The following is a 25179-nucleotide window of genomic DNA, read 5'->3' on the forward strand; positions in this document are numbered from 1 at the left end:
TATTATCAAAGCAAGCAATTTCTAGAACACATATGGACCACAAAAAGTTCCTCAACGTGAATAGTTACCAAAGTCTTTCTTTAATGTATGTCCACTTACCATCACTTAATAACGGATGACAGGCATAATGAGTTGACTCTCCTCTGTATTCTCCAACTACATGTTGTCCAAATTTGCGATAATAACCACACTACATTAACAAACCCTGCATATAAGCTTTTTACTTGCATTAGTGAAACTTTGAATGTCATTTAAGGGAACATATGGACACTTCACCTTCAAAGCTCTTCTTCGGGAGGTGGCTGCGTTTTGCTCCATGCTCTGCCGGGGTGATCCCACATTGTCTTAGTAATGTTATATAATAATATTGTTGACGTCCAGGCTTTGCGGAGGCCAATTCATGACTGGATTAACAGTCCATGTAATAATCAACACAACTGCTTCTGAATTTCAGGTGTGTGGGCAGGGCCGACGCCCAGGAAACACTCCACCTCTGGAACACAGGCAGGAACCCACACACACGAACAGAGGAGAGAGAGAAAAAGGAAAGATGGTTGGAGTGAGAGAGGTGGATTCTAGGTATAGGGTGGGATAATGGAAGAGATCCATAAAGGAATTAGCTGAAAGAGAACGATGAAAGCATGCAAAACTATTACTAAAAGAAAGTCTGGCTCCTTGGAAGCAAAATACAAAGAACGGAGTGGCAGCTCAAGACTTTTGCACAATGCTGTATGTTTTTAGAATAGTTTAAACCACAGGTGTCAAACATGAGGGGATCCAGAATTGAGCTGGCAAAGACTCCAAATTCAGCCCACTGGATGGCTTTGAAAACAGTAAATGAAGGGCATAAATTTAGACCATGCAAGTGTAAGTTTTACTTTTCCTACTGATAAGGGTGTCCTTGACATTCATATCACACTAAAATAATAAAGTAATACGTAAGTAATTAAATGAAATACTGTGGAAATTTCTGGGATTTTTTATAGAACCTTTTCTGTAATTTTACACATTTATTACTTCATTATTTTGTTTATCACCGTTCAGGTCATGTAGAAAAACTGAGGCATTCTCTTGAAATTGTACTTTTTTATATTAAGATATCTCAGGGTTTAAATGCAAGTTACATTTCTTTAGAGTGACAGAAAGGGGTGTTTTACAGGACCGCCCGGCTTAAGATCAAAGTAGGATGCACGTGTCTCATGACATAAAATAAGTTTGACATCACTGGTTTAAACTTTTCCTACTCAGGGCCCCACCATGGTGTTGACATGCATTTTTTAACATATCCCAGACTGTGGTGCCTTAGAGGTCCATTATTGTCCCAGTGCATAAAAACTCAGCTGTGATTAAGCTTGTATTGAGCCCCTTACTGTGCACACTACTCACACGTGATTGCTCAGCAAAGTATCCGGGCAATCATATTGTGACTTTTACAGATGATGCAGCTGTTGCAATTAATGATGAGTCAATGTAGAGGAGAGACGTGGAAGAACTTGTTGGCTGGTGTGATGCAAACAATTTGTGGGAAATTTGGGGAACATAAAAGAGATTGTGGTGGTAGGAGGAGACCTCACATCCTTCAATCCCTCCTCATTAGAGGAAAAGCTGTGGTGACCATAGTCAAATACCTGACTCTGCATATACCCAGCAAACTCAAACGGGCCACAAAACAGACAGTATTATTAAGACAACTGTTTTGTATGATGAGGAGGTTGATCTATCTATCTATCTTTTAATGTGTGTCACAGGGACCAAACTTAGATCCATCTGTAATTACATTACATTACACAGTGTAAATGGCATTTATTTACAAGTCCTTCTTTGATGGTCTCATGTGGCCCGATGATATGTGATAAAAATGTGATAACGTACAAGGTTTAGACACACTTATCTTTGTAGCAATATTACAACATGAAAGAAAATAAATTAAATCAAATGGATTTTTTCTTAGAAGAGACCTTTATTTTTGATCATTTAAAACAAAAATCCCCAAAACATGACAACATGGGCTGATTTTAGCTATAACAGCAGCAACAACTTATATTTAAATTAAAATCAGTACTAGCTTTTACTAAACCTGCATGTCCGGCCATTGTTCTGCTCTGCTTTTTGGAAAGATACACTTCATTAAAGCCATTTCATTTAGGTCTTTTTTAAAAAACAGTTTTGCTTTTTTTTTTTACGCCTGACACGTAAGTTTGTCGTCATGACTTTTATTGTGAAAGCCAGACCCGGAAATCCTAGCGCCGTGGACATTTTAGCTAGCTTGGTGCTATTGCGAAAAGCACACGATCACTTCTGAAGGACGGAAAGAAACACAGCCGCTGGCCGGAGCACTTTTCCTTCTTTTGTAGCGTTTCGGCGCGATAAGATTACATTAACAGGTAAGCTACGAGCTGTGAATCCACGGCTGGATGATACCCGCTGTGTTTTATGGCCTGTTGTCGTTTCAGGCCGTATTGCTTGCGTACAAGCCGAGCTGCTCGCTTTTCACAGGGATACATCACGTATGGCGCTCTTTACTTCGAAACGGTTCGCAAAGACCCGCGCCTGTCATGATAATTTCCCACATTTAAAGGGAAATATTCGCAGTTTTTCGACTTCCAGTGAAATCATAATGTCGAAGAGTCACATTTTCCTGCAACCGACCTTTATTTCTCTGCATGAAAAGGCCTTGGGAGGAACATTTCGCGGCGCTGAGATGTTCGTAGTAAAAATGTTTTCAGTTATAACTAGTTTGGTGGAGAAAGAGTCACACACCCCCTTTAATTCAAAAGTTTGTGGGAGCAATTTCAGTCGCTTCTTATGTTTCGCCCCTTCTCGTCAAAAATCCCCCCACAACTATCGTCTTGTAGTGCAAGATTGTGATGTGAGAGCGATTCAGAGAGCAGCAGATGTTGAAATATAGTCTTTTTGGTGTTATTTGCTCGGCCAGTATTGTGTGTTTGCACGCTGAGCTCTGTTGCTGGAGCCGCCGCAGTGAAATCCTGGCCCTGCTGTCATGGCTGTAATGGCTCTATCAAGGCGTCGCAGCGCACCGCTATTGTGATTCTTTTTCTTTCTTTCTCTAATATCTACATAAAATCACCCAGTTTCGTTTGTGGATTGATTATATCTTTTAAGTTTTCCTTTGCTTTTTGGGTTATTTTCCTTTAAAGAATGTGTGCAGAGCACTATGACAGCGGACTATGTGAGAATAACAGCACACGTTTGGGGGTTTGATCCACCTATGCACTCTGAAGAATACACTAACGGATTTGTTTGAATTTTAATAAAATTTAGATTAATACATAAATAAGATGTGCATTTAAAATTTAGCTGGCATTGAATCAAAAACAATATGAAACTTGAAATCATTCAAACTCCAGGTAATGCCTGTGTACTAACTAGTCATCACAAATAAAACTGCTATGGAGGACATTATAATTAAAAGTACTCCGGGTTGCATCAGATGTGCTCCACCAGCTTCTGCTGATTTCCCTTCCTTTTTAATCTTATCGAGGCTTTGGATGACTGGTAAAGGTTCCCTGTATCCTCACAATATGGCCTTCAGCCATGACACTTTACAACAGGATTTTATATTTGACTGCCTTCTTCACACAAAAACTGTAGGTGGTTGTTACTTTTTTCCCCTCTCCATTCAGCATCTAGAAAAAAAAAAAACCCACATGCTCTGTTAGAATAAACTTTATGAGATTCTGAAGTTGGAAAAACTGAAGTGAAATGGGAAATCCCCCCCCCCCCCCCATTCCTGGCTTTGCCAAGCAGCACTTAAAGCAGGCACGAGCTGCTCTGTTGTGACTTTCCCCCTCTGTTTTGAAGTTACTTGTCTGCGAGTAGTTGAAAGTTTTTGTTTCCTGCTGTTTCTGGAAAAGAGTTCCTCGTGGCTCCTTTCCAAAGCAACTTATGTGTTATTTCACTTAAGTGAGGGCGTGGGGTTGGGGGTGTGTGAGTCCAAGAACGTGGTTTATGCTTAAATATCCAAACTGTAAGTGATGTTTCTATTCATCACTCACTCTTTGCCTACGTTAGCGGTGAGTATCTACTGTCTTGTAGTTTCTAGTTTATGAGCGGTGATTAAACTCCATGTAGACCAATGCATCATAGTGAACATTTCCTTTGATTCCATCCCTGCTAAAAGAGTCTACAAGCTTTTGCAAGTGAAATTTATCTTGTTTTTCTTACTTTTTTTTTTTTTTTTCCTTTTCTAAATTAGATTCACAAACAAAAAAGCCTTTGGCCATGTCAGGACAGAGGAAAGGAGCCGCAGCAGCAGCACGGCTACCCAAATGTGCCTTCTGCAGAACCAACCGGGACAAGGAGTGTGGGCAGCTGCTGATGTCTGACAGCCAGAAGGTGGCAGCCCACCATAAGTGCATGGTGAGGAAGCCGCGTTGTTCTCAGTTTTTCAGCCCGGGATCCGTCATCCAAGCTGCCTACTTTGCAGCCCTCTGCCACATGAGCAGAATAGTGAACAGCTCACGTCTGTTTTTGTTTTTATTTCTTCATGCAGTTGTGAAATGAAATGATTCTTCTCCCATAAATGATCTAATGCCTTTGTGGAAAACTGTACATCAGCAATAGTTAAGAGAAATAATCCCAGAGATGTTCTGTATATCAAATTCATCCTTATATTAATGCTACGTAAATAAATTTCTCATTATTTTATTGCTTCTTTTTCTGTCCTCTTCAGCTTTTCTCTTCAGCCCTCGTCACATCACATTCAGACAGTGAAAACATTGGAGGATTTTCCATTGAGGATGTGAAAAAAGAGATCAAGAGGGGAAATAAACTGGTGAGTACCTACTGTTGTGCTCAGGTCAGCAGATAGGCTGCATCCATGGGTTAGCACCGCTGCCAAATTAGTGTTAAAGGCCCAAATTTTCAGTTCAGAGACTGTTTAGCATCTGAAAGCAGTCGTGGAATCATTCAAGGGAATGACCCTGAGCGCATTTCTCTTTGAGGAAATTGCACATCTGTGGCTGTACAATGCCTGCTTCTAAGTAATAGTTACTAATGCCAAAATGTACTCATAGTTTTTACTGCTTTTGCTATAATCATCATCATCATTATAATAATGGTGTCTCACCTTTTAAGCTGTGTGTGTGTGTTTATGTAACTATGCAAGTTTGCTACAGAGGACTGGGGTTGATACCAGCTACTATTATTACATTATATCCTCTTTCTTGGCATCTTTAAGTGGGAAATGTCAGCTGTTCTCATCCAATAAAAGATCTAAAGCTGCTGGTTCTTCTTGCCTCAATCTGACACACTGTTAAATAAAAAGATGGCTTTTCCAGGATGCTTTCAAAACTGGTTGTGTGTGTGTCAGTGTGCCACTGAATGCTAATGGGATGCACTGCAGTGGTCTGTAAGTGTGTGCTTGCACTATTCTGTATTTCCTGTATATAAGTGTGAGAGGGGTGTCACACTGAAATGCAGCTTATTTCAAAATGAGAATTGATCTGCAGAGCTGTGCATTAATAAGTTGCACATGTTGTATTTGACTTATTTAATAATTGTTTTTGTTACATCATCACTTAGTAAAGAGTAAAAAATGTAGCCTTTAAAGTTGTGCGTTTGCAAACATTTTAATTTGTTTCCCAAACCTTTCTGCAGATTGTCACTGATTCATCTTTTGGATATTATGTTGATGAATCGGCTCATATTTCTGCCTATAAAACGTTAAATCCCTTCCTTTAAAAGGCAGGTCCTATTTGACCAGTAACTACACGTTTGGTGTATGATCATAAACAACAAAGCATCCTTACATTTTGGGGAAAAAATAATTAAAAATATTCATCAGTTTTTAAAAATAACGCTCTCTGATCAGTTCAGTGTTCATCTACAGACGGTATGTTATCAGCCGCTCTAAGCTTCCTGTGCTGGTTTTCTTTTAAATTGTATCACATTGTTTTCCTTTTGGTTTAACCTTCCCTGCTGATTTTAATTTGTTCTTCTCTTGAATCAATCAGCGGTGTCCCACTGGGACATGTTTTTAATATTTTCATATGACACACCAGACCCATAATACTTGGAGCGATCATTTCTCAGATCCACGTATGAATGCGTTACTAATGGATGACTGTTTTGAATCGGCGTACAAAATAATGTCGCTGCATCTGCTGTTGTTGTAGATGTGTTCTTCTTGTCACCGACCGGGTGCGACCATCGGTTGCGATGTGAAGACGTGCCGGAGGACGTATCACTATTACTGTGCTGTTAAGGACAAAGCCCAGATCAAAGAGAATCCCTCGCAAGGGATTTACCTGTAAGACTCTTACATTTGGATTCTGCTGAGCATTACTGTACAATAAACAGTCATACACCCAGGCATTTATTAACTATAGCTGCACAGCTGGTCATTAATCTCAACCATTTGTCACTCATATTCAGTCCTGGCGTCTTTTAACTGAACTCTTTTATTTCTGATTGTAGCGTTTACTGCCGCAAACACAGGGATGCTTCCCAGGATGGCATTCAAGGTAAAGTTTACTTTAACATCAGTTACACTGCTACTACTTAACCACAAGCCTGTGACATTTATCATTGAACCTGTGCAACAACAGCCATTGTTAGCAGTATTCTGATTTAAAACTGTAATCTGTTTTATTGTCAAAACACTTCCACTTGCATGTGTCTTTGTGTTGTTGTGAAGCTGAAATTTGTGAAACCCGATTTATTTCTTTGTCATTAGATGAAGAGGGAGCTGTGGCCGAGGATTCAGACTCGTCGCCTCCACAAAGCAGGGGCAGGGGAAGGTTCGAGAAGGGGAGAGCCAAGGCGGGATCTCGCGGCCAGTCAGAAGACACACGCTCTACCTCGTCACAGGCTGCAGATGAGGAGAGCTCCTCTCACGTACGGCAGCGCTCAGAGTCCATAAAACAATACGAGATTCCCTTGAATGGTGTCTGTGCTGGGTGTGAATTTTAGCTGATGTGCCCTTTTTGTTTATTTAGCGGGACAGGTCACCTCTCCGGACCAGCCCTGGAGACAGCGGCCAGCGCTGCGGCTTTTGCCATGCTGGTGAGGAAGAGAATGAAACAAGAGGCATGCTTCATACGGATAACTCCAAAAAAGTGGCCGCACACTACAAGTGCATGGTGAGAATTCCCGTTCGGAGGGTAATCTGTGGATGTGCTTTTAAAGTACCGCCGGCCTGCATTTAATCTCTGATCTGTTTCAGCTTTTTTCATCGGGGACGGTACAGCTGACCACCACGTCACGGGCCGAATTTGGAAACTTTGATGTGAAAACTGTCATCCAGGAAATCAAAAGAGGCAAAAGAATGGTGGGGACACGAAACAAATAGCAGTTTAAAGTTTTGCATCTAAAATTCGTTTTGACAGAGTTGTGGATTGTGTTGGGTTTTCCCCCCCAGAAATGCACGCTGTGTACTCAGTTGGGTGCTACCATTGGGTGTGAAATCAAAGCATGTGTGAAGACCTACCACTACCACTGCGGCCTGCAGGACAAAGCCAAGTATATTGAAAACATGGCGCGTGGCATTTACAAGTGAGCAAAACTTCTCTATTTTATCTTCTGTTTTTGTGTCCTAAACTGCTTAATTATATATTTATTGCACAGTTGTGGTCTCATTATAGTGACAGTAATTGTTAACACACAATTACTTGTTTTTATGTGTGATCATCAAGAGCATTGCAATTATTTTGTAACTCAGTTACTGACGTGAATACTGGATCACAAAGATAATTAATGGTTGTCTCAGTGATGTGCAGGGATTTGAATAAGAACACCTTCTGGTATATATTATGTTTATCGTAATCCCGGCCCCAATTTTGTGATCACGACTATGGAAGTGAGGTAGAAAAATTGTGCTCTTAAGACTTTTTATTAATTTTTTAGTGTTGTCACAAAGCATCGAGTGTATCGTGAAAGGAGAATTCCTTCCTTGCTTATTTCTCCTTAAAGTGTTTTTGTTGCTCGTTCAGTACAAGTGTGTGTTTCAGGAAGATGCATCTTTTGATCCAGCAGGATGCACACAGTCACCTCTTTCACGATGTTCAGTACATACCCGATGGTCTGCCAGACGGAGTGCCTTGATAGTTGTGTTAGGGTCGATTTGAGGAGCAACAAGCCACGACAGTCAGCTGCTGGCAGGCTGCCCCGGTTCTGCAATGCAGTTAGCAAAGCGGCTGTTGCCAGGTGGCTAATTTCTGAGTTTGTTATCAGTCAGCCTGGAAAACAAAATGTTAATATGATTCATTACAGTTTTTTTGGAGCTCATGCAGGTTGTTCTGATAAACACCATTCACATGCTGTTTTGAATGACTCCTCATTTTTCTCCTCTCCAGCAGAGGTGAAGAGTGCAGTGTTAGCATGACGGAGGTTGCAAACCATTAAACACTAAAGACTTAAGGCTAAAATACAGCAACATGGTCCTTTTTTAAGGTTTGATAAATGGTGTGCATGGTTTGCAGCTGAGATTGCTACATTATATGGACCAAAGCACTGCTCTATCTACACATTACACCTACAGGAGCTGCTATGAAGCTCCCAGTGTTTGTGTCCACAGTGTTTGTGATGATGTTAATGGGAGAGGAAGTTTGGAGCTCTGCAGTAATGAAATCAGCATAGTGTTGGCGGCGTGTTCAGCACTCACTCTGTGGTTTTCCACTTTCCTGAGTTATTCATCACTTAAAAAAACAAACACATTTCCATAACTTACAAACCCTTTTTGTGTTTTTTGTTTTTTAAGGCTATACTGTAAGAACCACAGTGGCAATGAGGAGAGAGATGAAGAGGATGAGGAACGAGAGAATCGCAGTAGAGAGAGGGCAGCAATCCACCACGCAGGAACACCAACACAAGTGAATGGCAACTAAGTACGTAACTGCTCCTCTGGTTGTGCACAAAGAATTAGTGTAAAAATGTCCGATTGCCATCATTAACCAAACTTTCCTTATGATTTTTGCTTTTTAGGGTGGGTTCAGTTTTAACAGGTTTGGCCCAGTCGGTGTGACGTAGGAAGAAAACCCGAAGAGCGCAAGACCTCGGAGAGAGATTCTTTTTCTTTTCTTTTTTTCCTTTCTTTATACTAAACCTTAGCCTACTCACAAAGTTGTGGTCTACAAGCTCCCAAAGTGTTTCACGTGGACAGGATGCCCCCAGTGTGCACCAGATGTCTTCTTCATGAAACCCTTTTTTTAAGAGTTGAACAGGATGACCGGTGGTACTCGGCAGTGCACTGGACTGCAAAAGCATCATAACAAGCCAAGACTTCCCCAAGTTTCAGCTATTGAACCAATTTTGAAAACTACATGTTAATGTCGGGGAAAGGAGATGATGAACTGATCTTCTGATTGTCACTCACTGCCCATGTTGCCACAAATGACATGACCCACACTTGTTGAACGTCAAAGCGTTGTTTCCTCTTCCCTAGCTTCTAAAGGACTCACTTTTAAGAGGGGTCTGTTTGTTACTAGTGTCGATGACGTTGTGCAGTTTGATTACCTTGTTTCTGTAATCGCGTCTTAAGAATACTCTTTTCATGTTAGCCTTTCTTTCTTGATATGTAATATTTTGCTACTGTATTATCATCATGAGTACTTTTGAATATCTGGATTTCAGACAGTCACAATTACAAGTTTTGCCAGCATGCACTTGGATTTTCCCACTGTTAAAGGTGGCATTTTTTATTTAGCTGCTAAAGGGCCAAGTAGAGCCCTTTAGAGGAGTTGGCTTGACTTTGTTTGATGTACTGTTACTTGTATCTCTACAAATGTATCCATGAATGATTGGAATAGAAAATATTTTTATTTTACACTTTTACTGAGTGAATCGAGTTTTTGTTTTAAAAGTGAGTCTTAAGGGTAGTAGAGACTAGAAGCCCTACACGTGGCCTGTTAGAGTATTAAAAGTGAGGGTTTTCCTCTCTTATTATTTACCAAACAAGCAACGAGAAAAAAGGAAAAAAACAAAAACAACCCAGAAAGGAGGCAAGAGAAATACAAAAGTGAGTTTTAAAAGTTTAAATGTGACACGCTAGCTGTGAGAACATGCAGGTACAGTCAGGCCTGTATGTTGTTACAGAGTGATGCAACATTTGTTGCTTTAGCTATTTGCCAAAAACGCTGTATTGATGTGCACTCTTTTTCAAAAGGCCAAAAGTTATTGTACTGTTGATTCAAAGCTGTTCCACAGACTGTCCCCTGATTACATAGGTTAGGCTGCTGAAAGGGCTGTTGTATTTGGAGTTGTTTCTGGGATCAACATGAGCTGAAAAAGTCATCAGTGCAAGTGAAATATAGCCATCATTATGCTACAATAGCCTATTACTCACAGGCCAACAGGTACACCTGTTCGACTGCTCAACATAAATATCTAGATCACCAATCACAGGCAGTAACTTTGCCAGTGTATTTAGGCATGCCAACATGGTTGAGACAATCTGCTGATGTTCAAACTAATTATCAGAAGAAAAGTGATTAAAGTGACTTGAAACATGGTGTGGTTCTCAGTGCCAGACAGGCTGATCCGAGTATTTTCAAAATCTGCTCATTTATTGGGACTTTCTCACACAAGCATCTCTCAGGTTTACAGTGAATAGGACATAAAAGGGGAAGAAAAAAAAGTCAGTTCTCTTGGCAAAAATGCTGTGTTGATGCAAGAGGTCAGACTACTTTGAGCTGATTGCAGATGTGCTACAGCAGCAGAATCCCACACCAGCTAAGAACACAAATCTGACGTTACACTTCACATGGACTCGCCAAAATTGGACTGAAGTTTGGAAAAATGTTGCCTGATCTGATGAGTTGATTTCTGCTGTGACGATCTGTTGGAAGGGTCCGAGTTTAGTGTAACCAACATGAATTCATCCTGCCTTGTAACAGCGGTTCAGGGTAAGGGTGTAACAATGTGGGCATCTTAGTACCAACTGAGCATCATTTAAATGCCACAGCCCACCTTACTATTATTGCAGACCTTGTGCATCTCTTTATGAGCACAGTGTAGCCTTTTTCTGATGGCTGTTTCCAGCAGGATATTACACCGTGTCACAAAACTCAAAGCTTTAACTGGTTTCTTGAACATGAAAATGAGCTCACTGTAGGCAAATGGCCTCCATAGCAGTCAGATATCAATCCAGTAGAGCACCTTTGGGGTGTGATGGAACAGAGATTCACACCATTCAGAGATTCACCACTGACAAATTTGCAGCAGCAGTGTTGTCGTCATGTCAACATGGACCAAAATCTCTCAAGAAATGTTTCCAGCTGCTTGTTGAATCTTGTTGAAGAACCCAGTAATGAGTGATTACAAGATCATTTCCATGGAAAATAAAAACCCCTGATAGGAAGCCAAGTAAAGAACGGTGTCTACGAGGAAAGTGTATCATAAAGACAGACTGCCATGAGTGGAAATCCACAGTGTTCGCCACAAGTTACAAACAAATCATCAGTCTGAGGATTAGAAAAGCCAGATTAAACTTGGCTAAAAAAACAACAACTAAAGACGCCCAAACAGCTCTGAAACAGCACAAATGAAACTCAAATCAGCCTGTAAGGGAATGGACAGAGAAATGATGGCAGTGTGAGGAATGAGCATGATGGCTTCTAATGGATTGGGTCTGTGGTGTTTACTGATGATCTGACAGAAGTTAGAAGCAGCCTGATCAGTCCTGAGCTGTCTGCTCAAATATAGACAAATTCAGCAAAGGTTATTGGGCAGTAGTTTGCAGAAAAGATGGACAGTGACTTAAAATATCATGAAAAAGCAACACAAGAATTTCTGCAATGAATCTCAGCCCAATCCAGCTGTAGTTCACTTGAAACTAAACGCTGAAACAAACAACTGAACACAGCTTCAGTAAAGGCTGCACACGTTCTTTGATGGTGGTCATAATTTCCAGACACTGCTGATTGAGGACTGTGGTAAATGTAATACGTTTTAGCCAAAGGCTATGCTTCCAATGCATCTCAGTTCCTTCATTGGAAAATCTATTACGTTCGCGTACAGAGCCAAAGTCACATCACCCTCCATATACCATCAGACATAACTGTATGAAAAATGAACACAGTTGTATTCTCTCAGTTTGTGGCTGTACTACTTTACTATAAGATCTAATTAATTCAGAAGAACAGTCATGTACACTTGTTCCTAAGAAAATCATTGATGGGTCTTTAATAAACTGAGTTGTAGTATTATAGTGAAAGTCAACAAGTGACTATAGGATTTCTTCCATCATTGTGACAAAATGACCACGGAAAGAAACGGTTTTAATATGTCTGTAATTCTCAACTACTTCCCACTTACATTTTGACCTGTCATTATATTCTTATATACAGAATTTTAGGGTGTGCAGACATTGTGACTTACACATAAAAACAGGTTTCACAATAATGTAACACAACAATGGGTGTTTTGTTCGGTTGTCACCATAAATCACAACAGCATTTTGAACAAGCTGCAGACATGAGAGCAATGACTGACTGACCCCCACATAAAGTGAGTTACAGTAGTCCAGGCAGGAAGAAATAAAAGCATGGATCACTGTTTCAAGGTGCTGCCTCGAAAGAAAAGATTTTACTCTTGCCAGTCGCCTTAAATGATAAAAACTGGACTTCACCACTGCTCTGATTTGGTTGTCCAATTTAAAATCACTGTCCAACTTAAAACCAAGGTCAGTAAGGTTTAAAATAGACTTCCAGGAGTCCCAAATCTACAGAGGACGACTCGCAAGGACCACTGGGTCCAAACACCAACACTTCTGTTTTCTTTTAATTAAAATTTAAAAAGTTTAGAGCCGACCAAGCTTTAATGTCATCTAGACATGTCAAAAGAGGTTTTATGGAGATGCCATCCTTGTACTTTAATGGCAAATAAATTTGGTAGTCATCGGCATAACAATGAAATGAGATCCCATGCCTTCTAAGGATGGAACCCAGAGGCAATAGATACAGTAAAAAGAGCAGTGGCCCTAAAATTGAGCCCTGTGGGACACCGCATGACAGAGGAGCAGAAGACGATTCGTAACCGAGAAGGCTGACAGAGAAAGTTCTATTTGACAAATAAGACCTAAACCAATTAAGTGCAGTGCCACCAATAAATAATTCTTAGGTAAAGATGTCTTTCAGGGGGTGCATTTGGGGAGTTGCAGCATAAAACTGCATTTTTTCTTAGTATAGAACTGCTGCGTGCAGTGAGGAATTCCAGAGTGGCAGAGAAGTATGTAGGGCTGGTGCAGGGCATGTATGAGGACAGTAAGACGGTTGTGAGATGTGCAGTAGGACAGATGGGTTCAAGGTGGGGAGGTGAGATTAAATCAATTATCAGCTCTGACCCCTACTTGTTTGTACTGAAGACAGATGCAGTCAGGCAGGAGTCTGCACGGACTATGATTTTCACAGAGAATACAAATCCATAGTGAGAGTAGAAGGTGGGTGGAGGAGAGCCTGAAGAGGTGCAGGTTTGTACTGGAGAGGAGAAGAATGAACGTAAGTCAAAGCAATGCACGTGTTTATACCTGCCTCCCACTCATGCAGAGAAGAGGTGAAGAACAGAGTGCATGCAGGGTAGGAGTGGGTGGAGTCGAGTGTTAGAGGTGATTTGTGAAACCTGCTTCTTAATTCAGATCAAACTGAGGTTATTGTACTCGGCCCTGAAAATCTTAGAAATATGGTATCTAACCAGATTCTTACTCTGGATGGCATTACATTGGCCTCCAGTAATGCTGTGAGGAACCTTGGAGTAATTTTTGACCAGGACACGTCCTTCAACGAACATATTAAACAAATATGTAAGACTGCTTTCTTCCATTTGTGCAACATCTCTAAAGTTAGAAATATCCTGTCTCAGAGTGACGCTGAAAAACTAGTTCATGCATTTATTACTTCCAGGCTGGACTACTGCAATTCATTATTATCAGGAAGTCCTAAAAACTCCCTGAAAAGCCTTCAGCTAATCCAAAATGCTGCAGCAAGAGTGCTGACAGGGACTAGAAAGAGAGAGCATATTTCTCCTGTATTGGCTTCCCTTCATTGGCTTCCTGTTAAATCCAGAATTCAAAATCCTGCTCCTCACAAGGTCTTAAATAATCAGGCCCCATCTTATCTTAATGACCTTGTAGTACCATATCACCCTATTAGAGCACTTCGCTCTTGCACTGCAGGCCTACTTGTTGTTCCTAGAGTATTTAAAAGTAGAATGGGAGGGAGAGCCTTCAGTTTTCAGGCCCCTCTTCTGTGGAACCAGCTTCCAGTTTGGATTCGGGAGTCAGACACTATCTCTACTTTCAAGATTAGGCTTAAAACTTTCCTTTTTGCTAAAGCATATAGTTAGGGCTGGACCAGGTGACCCTGAATCCTCCCTTAGTTATACTGCAATAGACGTAGGCTGCCGGAGGATTCCCATGATGCATTGAGTTTTTCCTTTCCAGTCACCTTTCTCACTCACTATGTGTTAATAGACCTCTCTGCATTGAATCATATCTGTTATTAACCTTTGTCTCTCTTCCACAGCATGTCTTTCATCCTGTTTTCCTTCTCTCACCCCAACCGGTTGCAGCAGATGGCCCCGCTCCTCCCTGAGCCTGGTTCTGCTGGAGGTTTCTTCCTGTTAAAAGGGAGTTTTTCCTTCCCACTGTCGCCAAAGTGCTTGCTCATAGGGGGTCATATGATTGTTGGGTTTTTCTCTGTATCTATGAAGCGCCTTGAGGTGACTTTTGTTGTGATGTGGCGCTATATAAATAAAATTGAATTGAAAATTGAATTATGGTTTGGAGAAGGTGGCACCGACTTAAAGACAGGAGAGTGAGCTGTAGGTGTTAAGACTTTCATTGAGAGTGACCAGAATGCACAGGATTAGAATTTAGTACATCAGAGGCACAGCTTAGGTTGGAGACAAAGTTAGAGAGGAAAAACTGAGGCAGTTTGGACATGTGCAGAGGAGAGATAGTGGATACACTGTACAAAGGATGCTGAAGATGGAGCTGACAGGCAGGAGGAAAAGAGGAAGACCACAGAGAAGATTATGTAGTGGAGGAGAACTTGCAGAGGGCTGGTATGAGGATGCTAGAGATGGAGTGAGATGAGTGAGATGGAAGAAGGGGAGCAGCCGAAAGAAGATGATGAAGAAGTTAACGGTTAACACCCTGTCCTGAATGATGATCAGCTTCGCCTAAAAAGGTAGCCTCTTTCATTAGTGCAACTTTAAGCGAGGTCATTGGTTGAAGTGTTGGGTGGGTGTGTGCAACATCGTGTATCTATGACCAATAGAATCTTCTTAAACTCGGGTTCGCTGGATTTCGACGGAGCTTTGTTCTTTGATTGGCAGCTCTCCAACAGCCTATGTACGATGGGAGGAGTTGACCCCTCCCCGCATTTTTCGATTTGCCCGCCGCCCTTGTGCGTACGATCACGTGCTTGCAACGGGACAGCAGCAGAGGCGCGAACCCGGAAGAAGACAGACACCTCTGGTAGCAGCGGAGCTATCTGCTCCATGTGTACGCTGTCGCGAGGGTGAAGAGTCCGCGAGATCAAGCTGAGGATACGCTGTAGCGTTTTCTGTCTGAAGTCCGCACCTTGGAGTACACACGTTGCTAACGGCAAGGACTGACACGGACATGGCGACTTCCAGCTCCTGTGTGGTGGTAAGTTCTTCCCAAGTGAAATAAGAGACAGAAGGTGGTTGGAGGTTACCTCTGCATGCAGCCAAACACGCTGTGTGTGGACGGGCTGTTAGCCGCAGTTATTAGATGATAGCTACCTGTGTGGACTGAGTACTCTTCACCACTCACACATCGGTAACTTTTTGTTGTATTTTACTTTATTTATTTTGCATGGATATTGTATTCAATACAGCTTGGCCTGTGGCGCTCTATAGACACGCGCTCCACATATGCCTTACGTACGTGACGCAAGCGGTGGACCCACTAACGTGTGGGTGTATGCGTCTGTCAGCAGAACCATTATACAAAATAACAAAGTGCTCGAAACGAACGAGGGGGTAAAGAAGGGGGCGTGTTAGAGCACGCGCCCTTTAAGTGTGGCTCCTAAGTAACGGTGCACGGCACTGTGTTTATGTTGGTGTAGAATAGAATAGAATAGAATAGAATTCAACTTTATTGTCATTGCACATGTCACAGGTACAGGGCAACGAAATGCAGTTTTCATCCATCCAGAAGTGCTTTAGCCATGATATAGATATATTACAATATATATTAGCAATAATATAGATATGTAAGTATATTACAGAAATGGGTCTATTGTGGTATTTCTGTACTATACGAATATGTTGGGGCGGCTTTAGACCTCTGTATAAATCTTGCTTCCACACTTGTATGAGAATGTGGTGTCTTTAAACCCTTTAGGATCCCGAGTGTGCGTGCAGTTTGGTATCGGTCCGACACCAAGTAAATACAGGGCCAGTACACATACCGATACTTTTCACTCGTAAAGGCAGCTGATGGAGAGGAGAGTAGTGGAGATGTCATCATTAATTTGACAATTCTAAATACATTTTAATGACAACCAAATCACTGTGATTTTTACCTTCCATCATAAGTAATCAACGTCATAAGTAGTTCTGTTGTTTAAATGTATTATAGGCTATAAATAAATATTTTATACCCATTTCCAAATAAACAATGAATTTAGCACAAGTCAAAGTATAGATCCTCTTGTGCTAGTATTGAGCCCATACCAATACTAGTATTGCTACTGATATTTGGCTCGATTTGCCCACTTCAGTCTGAAATATAAAGTAGCTAACTGTAGAAGAGCTGCTTGGTGGTGTACAGTGATTGCATTGTGGAAAATTAAATTGGCCCAGCAATGAAATAAATTCGATTTCACCACCAGTATGTGTGACATTACATCAAATATGTTGGTGTGGATGTCTGCGCTGCAGAGCTGATGTCACAGATGGAAAAAGTTCTCTTCTGCTTCTGGAAAAAGTCCCAAGCTGTACTGAATTTTAAGCTTTTTTAAGATTAAAGAAAAGACACACAGATGGACTGAAATAGCTGTTAACAAAAGATAAGTAACATTTACTTTTTCTTACATCATTCTGAGTCAAAATACAAGGTCCTACCTTACTGGATCTGTTGGTGTGTGTTTTGTGTTGTGCACTGTACTACAGGCTACCCTGGCCCCTACACTAGGATCAGTAAATAGATAACCGGTGTGCTGTTTTTCAGGCTGTTGCCAGCATTTTAAGCCCAGTGTACTTGTGATCCTTTCTGGGAAACAGATTTCCCAAAACATTTGCAGACACAGATAATAAAGCAAAGTGTCCATTTGGCTAAAATGTATCTTTTTACTGTGCTGTTGTCTTAATCACATTGAAAGAAAAATGGACAAGTTGTCAAACATAGACCAATATGCAAGCACAAAGGTCATCATTCCTTTGACCACAGTCTGGATCACTGGATTTGTTTTTCTGCGTTTTGATAAATGTTGATGCTTTATAACAGCAGTTATATGAGACATAGCTTAAGTTTAAAATATTAGGTAAATGTATGTGAAAGAAGTTTGTTTCTTTTCACTGTTATCTGCTCCTTGTCCTCTATAGATAAAGGATGTTGCACCAGCAGAGTGACATTTTGCTAGTTGTATTACCTTTGTTCCTGACCAGGGCTAGTCTGTAAGCACATTTCCAAATCATTGTGTGTTTACAGGGGTACGTATTTATTAAGGTGTTTCTATGACTGTTTTAGAATATCTGATAATACTATTTGTTGCACATAATTGTGCTGTCTGCTGTCATTTTCTGAATTATTTTTGGGCTTTAAATGTATATGGGTTTTAAAATAGCTGCCATTTCTAATCAAGAGGGAAATTATGGTTGACTAGGAGACTCCTACTGAAGGCTAGAGTACTTTTAGAGTACTGGTTTCAAGCCTGCTGCTGACTTATTTCCTGCATTTCATCCCCATTCCTCTCTCCATACTTTCCTGTCTCTTCTCTCCACCGCCCATTCCAATAAAGGGTAAAATGCCCACAAATAAAGCAAATACAACTATGTTTTCTTGATTTGTTTTTCCTTGTTCTATTGTTTTTGTTTGGTATGATAGATTTCTGAGTTCTTGAATATACGAAGCAGGAAATGAACCGAATATGTCTTTAAAACAAACGGCAAGTCTGTGAGTAACAGTGGAACATACTCTTTCTAATCATGTGACTGTGATGACATCTGCTTTGTATCAGCCTTTATCAAGAGTTCACAAACTGACCCACATGTCAGCAGGACTAAAGGGAAAGGCTTTATTTCAGTGTAGCTGCATGTGGCACGAGAATGGGAACCGTGTTATCCAGAGTTTTGGTGCGTTCATTCCTGTATTTGATTCAAATTCTGCACCGTCCCTTTCTCAGTTTTTCTCATCCCTCCCACGACTCCTCGAACTCTGTGCTGCAGCTGTCACATGATGCCAGTCATGTTGTTTGGTTTCCTGTGGTCTGCTGTTTGACCTGCAGCATAAAATGTAATTTTACAAATTACCAAGTACCTCCTTAGGAAGAGGCATACACTTCTGGAAGGAGATCAGATGGCAGTATCTTGCTGGACAAAATGTTTGTGAGGAGACCTTCAGCAGCAACAAAGGAATGATTCATTGACGCTTTAATGATGTCCAAATTGGAAAACTTCCTCTTTCTGAGAATCCAGGGTTTTTTTCTTGAGACGGCTCAGTGTGGCCCTAGGTGGTAAAATGAGGCAGATAAACTAGTGTGGCAGCAAAATTCGTGGGAAAGTAGACTTCCATTAACCTGATCTCTTTCACCTTGGTTGCCCTGTTGGTAATCCCCCCCTGAAATTTTTCTTTCAATTCTTTTGTGCTAATGTTTTTTCTTATTATTATTTTCAGATCAGTGATGAGGAGCAGGGTTATGACTTGGACCTTTTCTGCATACCAAAGCATTATGCTGCTGACCTGGAGAGGGTCTATATCCCACATGGACTCATTTTGGACAGGTGGGTGGTCCCATTCATACAGCTATGACTTGCAGGAGATTTCCTGCAAGTGGTGGATGAAAGTGCTCTGTTAAACCTGGATTCACTGATTAATGCAGACAAACTTACAGCAATCAGAAATCTTTCAGAAACATTTGCTTGCTGACACAAACTGAAAAGAAATGACAACTTCTGCTGACTGTTGCAGAACACTGAGGTCACTATCCTCTATTTCTTGCTCCCCAAACCGTGTGATATCAGGACTGAGAGGCTGGCCAGAGAGATCATGAAGGAAATGGGTGGACACCACATCGTGGCTCTCTGTGTGCTGAAAGGGGGCTACAAGTTTTTCGCAGACCTGCTCGACTACATCAAGGCTCTGAACAGGAACAGCGACCGCTCCATCCCAATGACGGTCGACTTCATACGCCTCAAGAGCTACTATGTAATTGATCTGTCTTATAGTTTTTCTTTAAATCACCAAAGCCTCTTGGAACTTTTTCTTAGAGTATACACTTAAAAAAAGTGGAAATAAACTAAAAAGTTTGGCTGATGATTAAAAGTTGCTTAAATTATAAAAGTAAAATGCAAAACAGCACAGTAGGGAAAGGATTCGGCAAATAAATGATGGTCGTATGAGGCCATGCTGGTGTCTTTCAGTCAGCCCACTGGGGATGCCTGGAAATATAAAGCCTTAACATCAATTAAATTATTAAAATAAAATAAACAAAAAATATGAAGTCTGTCTAGAGCAATGAAGAAACTGCATGAACGCAAAACAATCCATAAATGTTGTTTCTAATCATTTTCAGCCTCAGACTTCATGGTTGGACTTTCTGTCTTTGACCTTCTTGTTGCATCAGTCCATTTGTTTATGCACAGCTCTCTTAGGCTCCTGCCACAGCATTGCAGTCAGGTTGAGGTCTGCACTTTGACTGAGCCGTTGATTTTTCTTTTTCAGCCATTCTGTTGTAGTTTTGCTGCTGTGCTTGGAATCATTGTCCCATTGCATCATGCAAGCTTTAGCTGTCATACAGTTGGGCTCATATTTGACTCCAGAATACTGTTCGATATAACGATATATATCGGATGACGATATAAAAACGTCTATCGTTTCATTTTACGCTATCGTTTGTTTCGTGGTGTCGCAAAATAAACTGTTTACGACAATATTTTTTCACCGTTTTGATGGTCACTGTAGTGGCTATATTAATTTCTTAAAGTTCTCTATTTCTCTTATAGTTTATATAACCACACTACGGACAGACAAGCGCCTGTTTTTATGCGTTGTGGTTAGCAATAACGACGGTAACACCATTGTGTGTCCACTTGTTTATGTTCCACATAAACCTTTCACAATAAAGCTCAAGATCCTGTTTAGACTTTTCAAAATAAACTGAACCATGTGAAAGAGCAGATTATATTACGGATGAGAAGTAAAAAAGAGCCGCCAGATGCTAAAAAATAAACCTTAGACTCAAACGTTAGAACAGGCTTTTGTCTGGTCTTTTGCACGACTCTGTGCCGCCCTGTGAAAGACTCTTTCTTGCCAGTCTGAAGGTTTCCTTTATTCTTTTCCTATTTTTGTCTGCACAGAATGACCAGTCGACGGGTGAAATCAAAGTAATCGGTGGAGACGACCTGTCTACTCTGACAGGCAAGGTAAAGACAGCTAGCTAAAACGCTACTGACATGATTAAAAATATTAAAGGCTGGTTTTTACCCCCTTGTTTTTTCTCCAATCTAAAGTTGCTAGCAGTCAGGATGAGCAGATATTTGAAAGAAATATATCCACATTTAAGCAAAGCTATTGTTTTCATGTAATCATTTCCCAAATATCTTACATTAATTTAAAACAGGCCTGTTTAAGTGGTTGTAAGTAAAACAGCTCCCACATAGTTACAGCCTTTTGCACTGTTGCAAGCATTCCCTGTGTAATCAGGAGACCACAGCTCTCCTACTCAGCTCAGTTGCATTTTAAGATGACTTGTTTTTCACTTGATTAATGGCTTTTTCTTTTTTCTTGCACACAGAATGTCTTGATTGTGGAGGTACGTACTGTTTTTCATCTGTATTAAAGTAGGCAGCTGTTATTTCCAGTAGTGCTTATCTGTGCTCCTCTTTTGTGCTTCTAGGATATTATCGACACAGGGAAGACGATGAAGACGCTATTGCAGCTCCTCAAACAGTACAATCCTAAAATGGTCAAAGTAGCGAGGTAATTCATGGCTTCACTGAACTGCTGGAGTTTTACTGGAAAGCTGCTTCAGACTGGTATGTTTCAGGCTGAGGGGTTTTAAGCAGCTAGAGCAGATTTTTATCGTCATTTTGGTTTGTGTCTTCAGTTTGCTGGTGAAGAGAACACCAAGAAGTGTTGGCTACCGACCGGATTGTGAGTTGATTATTTGTAACTTGTGAATTCCTAACAGACTTTGGTTGAAGTTCAGCTCATAGAACAGTTTGTTAAACTGCAACAATGAAGATGTAAGAAAAGCTTCACGTGTTCTTTTTCTTTTTCTCCCAGATGTAGGGTTTGAGGTCCCTGACAAATTTGTGGTGGGTTATGCACTAGACTACAACGAGTACTTTAGAGATCTAAACGTAAGTATTTGAAAGAGATAAACAGTATCGTGTAAAAGTCTTGAGCCCTCTAATATTTCATTTCTTTTGCTTGCAAGCCTTTTAGACTTTATTGTAAGTTTTTAAAATGGTCTTGGGCCATAGTTCTCCAGGTTTTCTGAAGGTCTCTCAAAGATTTTCTTTAGACATTGGCTTCTTTTTCACTCATTTTCATTCCAGAGGTTGTCTTTAGACACTTTGTTACTAGCAGCCTGTCTCAAAAGGTATTCATTAACAGTTTGACCCAGTTTAACCAGCCATTTAACACTAACCTATGAATAAATCAAGCATAAAAACGCACCCAACTCAAGGGATGAACCAGTGCTGACTCTTCACATTGCAGGCGACTTGGCAAAGAACTGATTTTAAATTATATCTTTATGGGAACCTGTCGCAGAAACACCTGACACATTTTACCTTACCAAACAAAACGGGAACAAAACAAATATCAGTTTTGTTCTTATATCAGTTTCAAGTCTTTGTTTTTTCCACTTGTCTTTATAATTTTCTTCATAACTGCCTCGGCCCTGTGCTCATACTGAGGCCGCTGGCTTGTGGCTGGCTCTGAGTTCTGGATGGTTTGAGCTTTAGGCACTTTGACTTTGTCAGATTCTTTAAAATGTCCACGTTCAGCTGGGTGATTTTAAGTGTATTATTGGATTTGTTATGAATTCTATTGATGCTTTTGTTTCAATTGATCTCACAGTGAAGAGCTTAAGCAACATATTAGCATGTGGCAGTAAGATTTTGCACAACTATTTCCCAGCACCACTGTGTGCGTGTGCGTATGTGTTGTACATACACGAAACAGATCATCTGGTAGTCAGAGCTGACCGGCCTGTCAGGGTCAAGAACTGATTCCATTTCCCAGGCAGTTCATCCATCTATCCATCCATTCGCTTCCGCTTGTCCTTTTCAGGGTCGCCGGGGGTGTTGGAGCCTATCCCAGCTGTCATAGGGCGAGAGGCAGGGTACACCCTGGGCAGGTCGCCAGTCTGTTGCAGGGCTAACACAGAGAGACAGACAACCATTAGCGCTCACATTCACACCTGTGGGCAATTTAGACTAATCAATTAACCTATCCCCACAAACTGCATGTCTTTGGACGGTGGGAGGAAGCCGGAGTGCCCGGAGGGAACCCACGCAAACACGGGGAGAACAAACTCCACACAGAAAGATCCCGGCCTGATGGTGGAATTGAACTCAGGACCTTCTTGCTGTGCGGCAACAGTGCTAACCACCGTGTTGCCCAGTTCCCAGGCAGTTGATCTGTATATTGAAAAGGTCGCCCCGTGGCTCAGGGGGATGGGAACCTGTAACCGGAAGGTCAACGGTTCGATCCCCGGGCTCTCTGTCCTGGTCGTTGTGTCCTTGGGCAAGACACTTTACCCTACCGCCTACTGGTGTTGGCCAGAGGGGCCGATGGCGTGATATGGCAGCCTCGCTTCTGTCAGTCTGCCCCAGGGCAGCTGTGGCTACAACTGTAGCTGTCTCCACTAGTGTGTGAATGAAGTGGAATTGTAAAGCGCTTTGGGTGCCTTGAAAAGCGCTATATAAATGCAATCCATGGCTCAGGGGGATGGGAAACTAATGGACATTATTATGAACCTAGAAAAGTCAGATTTTGATCCAGTATACAATACCAAGAATAGCTTAACTTTTCAGCATAAGAATTCAGGCTGTGTGGAAGAACAAACGTGGTCATAACAAATATTGACTTTCAAGTTTGTTGCATTTGTACAAACTCTGTTTTTGCTCTCTGTAGTTCCATTTCTGTTTTCGTTTCTGTCAATCGCTACAGCCGTTTCCTAATTTCCTAGCAAAATATAAGAAGTGGCTCAAGACTTTTTCCTAGTACTGTAACTCATATTTTAAAACTATTTTTCTCTTTATACATCTCTGACAGAATTAAGTGTATTTTTTTTCTTTTCTTTTCTGTTCCAGCATATCTGCGTCATTAGTGAAACAGGGAAGGAGAAGTACAAAGCATGAAGAGCACCTCGTAACAGTTTTCAACATTTGGTTATTTCATTTCCATTTAGCATTGATGTTATATTTCATTGCTTTGTATTGTGTCATGAGAATATAATCGGCTTGCTCAGGGTCCCTGAGGATACACCCAACGTGATAATCCCGTGTTTGAATCACCACGCATGGACACGCAAAGGTTTCAATTTTTTTGCATTCGATTGCTTGAGAAAGAATCACGTCTGGGTTTAATAGAATGGATCCCAGCTTCACCTTGAATTAGAATATTGCTTTTATGGTCCCCACTTTTATTCCTTTTTTATTTTTTAATTGAGAGCATTTTAGGGAAATGCTGCTAGCTTCAAGTGCAGTCGCGTAATTGTTGTGCTGCCATAAGATTTACAACCTCCTCTTTCATATTTTGTATTTTGTGTAAAATGATTATTGTTATTATTATTAATATTATTATTTTGTGTTTGTGTAATTCTACCTGAAACTATTAAAATGTGCTTGTTTTTTTTGTTTTATGGGACACCTTAAGAGGAAGTAAAATTTTATTGAAGTGTGTGTATATTTTGGAAGAATACTTCACTTTTCTACGGTACTGTTTTGTAACGCTGAAGAAACATTAGGTAGAAAAGTAAATTGCTGCTGTCCCTGATTAAATTATGTAGACATTGGTAAACCTGAGAAGAAATTTATGAAAATGAATGAAATCAAAGCTTTAGACATGCACTTCCTTTGTGTAACATAAAAGGTGATCCTTTTAACGCTGCAGATATTCAATCATAAACTGTTAATGGTTAAGAATCTTTCATTTGAATATTTGAAATTCCTAATCTGTATCTACATGTTTTATTCACACATAATTTAATTAAAGGCCCCTTTTTAAAAAATATCCTTTTTGTTTGCAGTTTCGCTAAATTAAATGTTCTGTAATCGTCAGTGTTGCAGCACCAGCCATTAAAATTTTCCACACCAAACCTGAAAGAAAGTTTTTCATTTTACTATTACAGCAAGTTATTGATATATTGAAACACGAAGTGCCAAAAAATATAAATAGTGACAGAGACAGAATGATGCTGCCAAGATTTGGTCTTCCATCTTTGCTCATTAAGATCATGAACATTTGAGCTCCTGTTGTCTGATCGTCATTTGGAAATTGAAGCTAACATTGGGGGATAATTATTTGGTCCCCTGATGATTTGTAAGGTTTTTAAGTTTGCTCTCTTGCAAAAAATCTGTAATTTTATAGCAGTTGCATTTTAATGGAGAGAGACAGAATATTAACCAAATATCCAGAAAAAGCCCAACACGTTACCTAAAAGTCATACACTGTTTCCATGTCACTGACTGAAATAAGCATTTGATGACTCAGTATTTGGTGGAGAAACCCCTGCCTATGTAAATAAATAAATCTGGGTAAATTCCCAGATCATTAAACATGCAACTATTTTGCTGGTAATACCTGAAATGAGTAAAGAAAATCAACAGCCTATTTATGCAAGATAATTCATAATTTTATTGAGGGGGTTATATTGGTTGGGTCTGATTATTGGGGGGGGGTCATAACCCCCCTGGACATTACACCTCGGTGTCTTTAGACTGTGGGGGGAAGCCTACACAGGAAGGCTCCAGCTAACCAGCAACCTTCTTGCTCTGAGGCAAGAGTGCCAACCACTAATT

General features: G+C 40.7%; 2 protein-coding genes across 2 annotated transcripts; both read left to right on the forward strand.

The window, feature by feature from the left end:
- Positions 1-2234: 2234 nt before the first annotated feature.
- On the forward strand, positions 2235-9792 carry LOC113033601 (PHD finger protein 6-like). Its single transcript, XM_026187567.1, has 11 exons — positions 2235-2384; positions 4217-4380; positions 4694-4795; positions 6138-6271; positions 6439-6485; positions 6698-6858; positions 6960-7103; positions 7187-7291; positions 7382-7515; positions 8720-8846; positions 8944-9792. The coding sequence occupies exons 2-10, from the start codon at positions 4243-4245 to the stop codon at positions 8844-8846; spliced, it is 1092 nt and encodes a 363-aa protein (XP_026043352.1). The 5' UTR covers positions 2235-2384; positions 4217-4242; the 3' UTR covers positions 8944-9792.
- Positions 9793-15363: 5571 nt separating this feature from the next.
- hprt1 (hypoxanthine phosphoribosyltransferase 1) lies at positions 15364-23790 on the forward strand. Its single transcript, XM_026187580.1, has 9 exons — positions 15364-15607; positions 18821-18927; positions 19168-19351; positions 20503-20568; positions 20940-20957; positions 21042-21124; positions 21252-21298; positions 21431-21507; positions 23470-23790. Exons 1-9 carry the CDS (start codon positions 15581-15583, stop codon positions 23515-23517), a joined length of 657 nt encoding a protein of 218 aa, XP_026043365.1. The 5' UTR covers positions 15364-15580; the 3' UTR covers positions 23518-23790.
- The last annotated feature ends 1389 nt before the right edge of the window (positions 23791-25179 follow it).

This window comes from Astatotilapia calliptera, chromosome 2 (genome assembly GCF_900246225.1).
Source record: "Astatotilapia calliptera chromosome 2, fAstCal1.2, whole genome shotgun sequence".
NCBI classification, from domain to species: Eukaryota; Metazoa; Chordata; class Actinopteri; order Cichliformes; family Cichlidae; genus Astatotilapia; species Astatotilapia calliptera.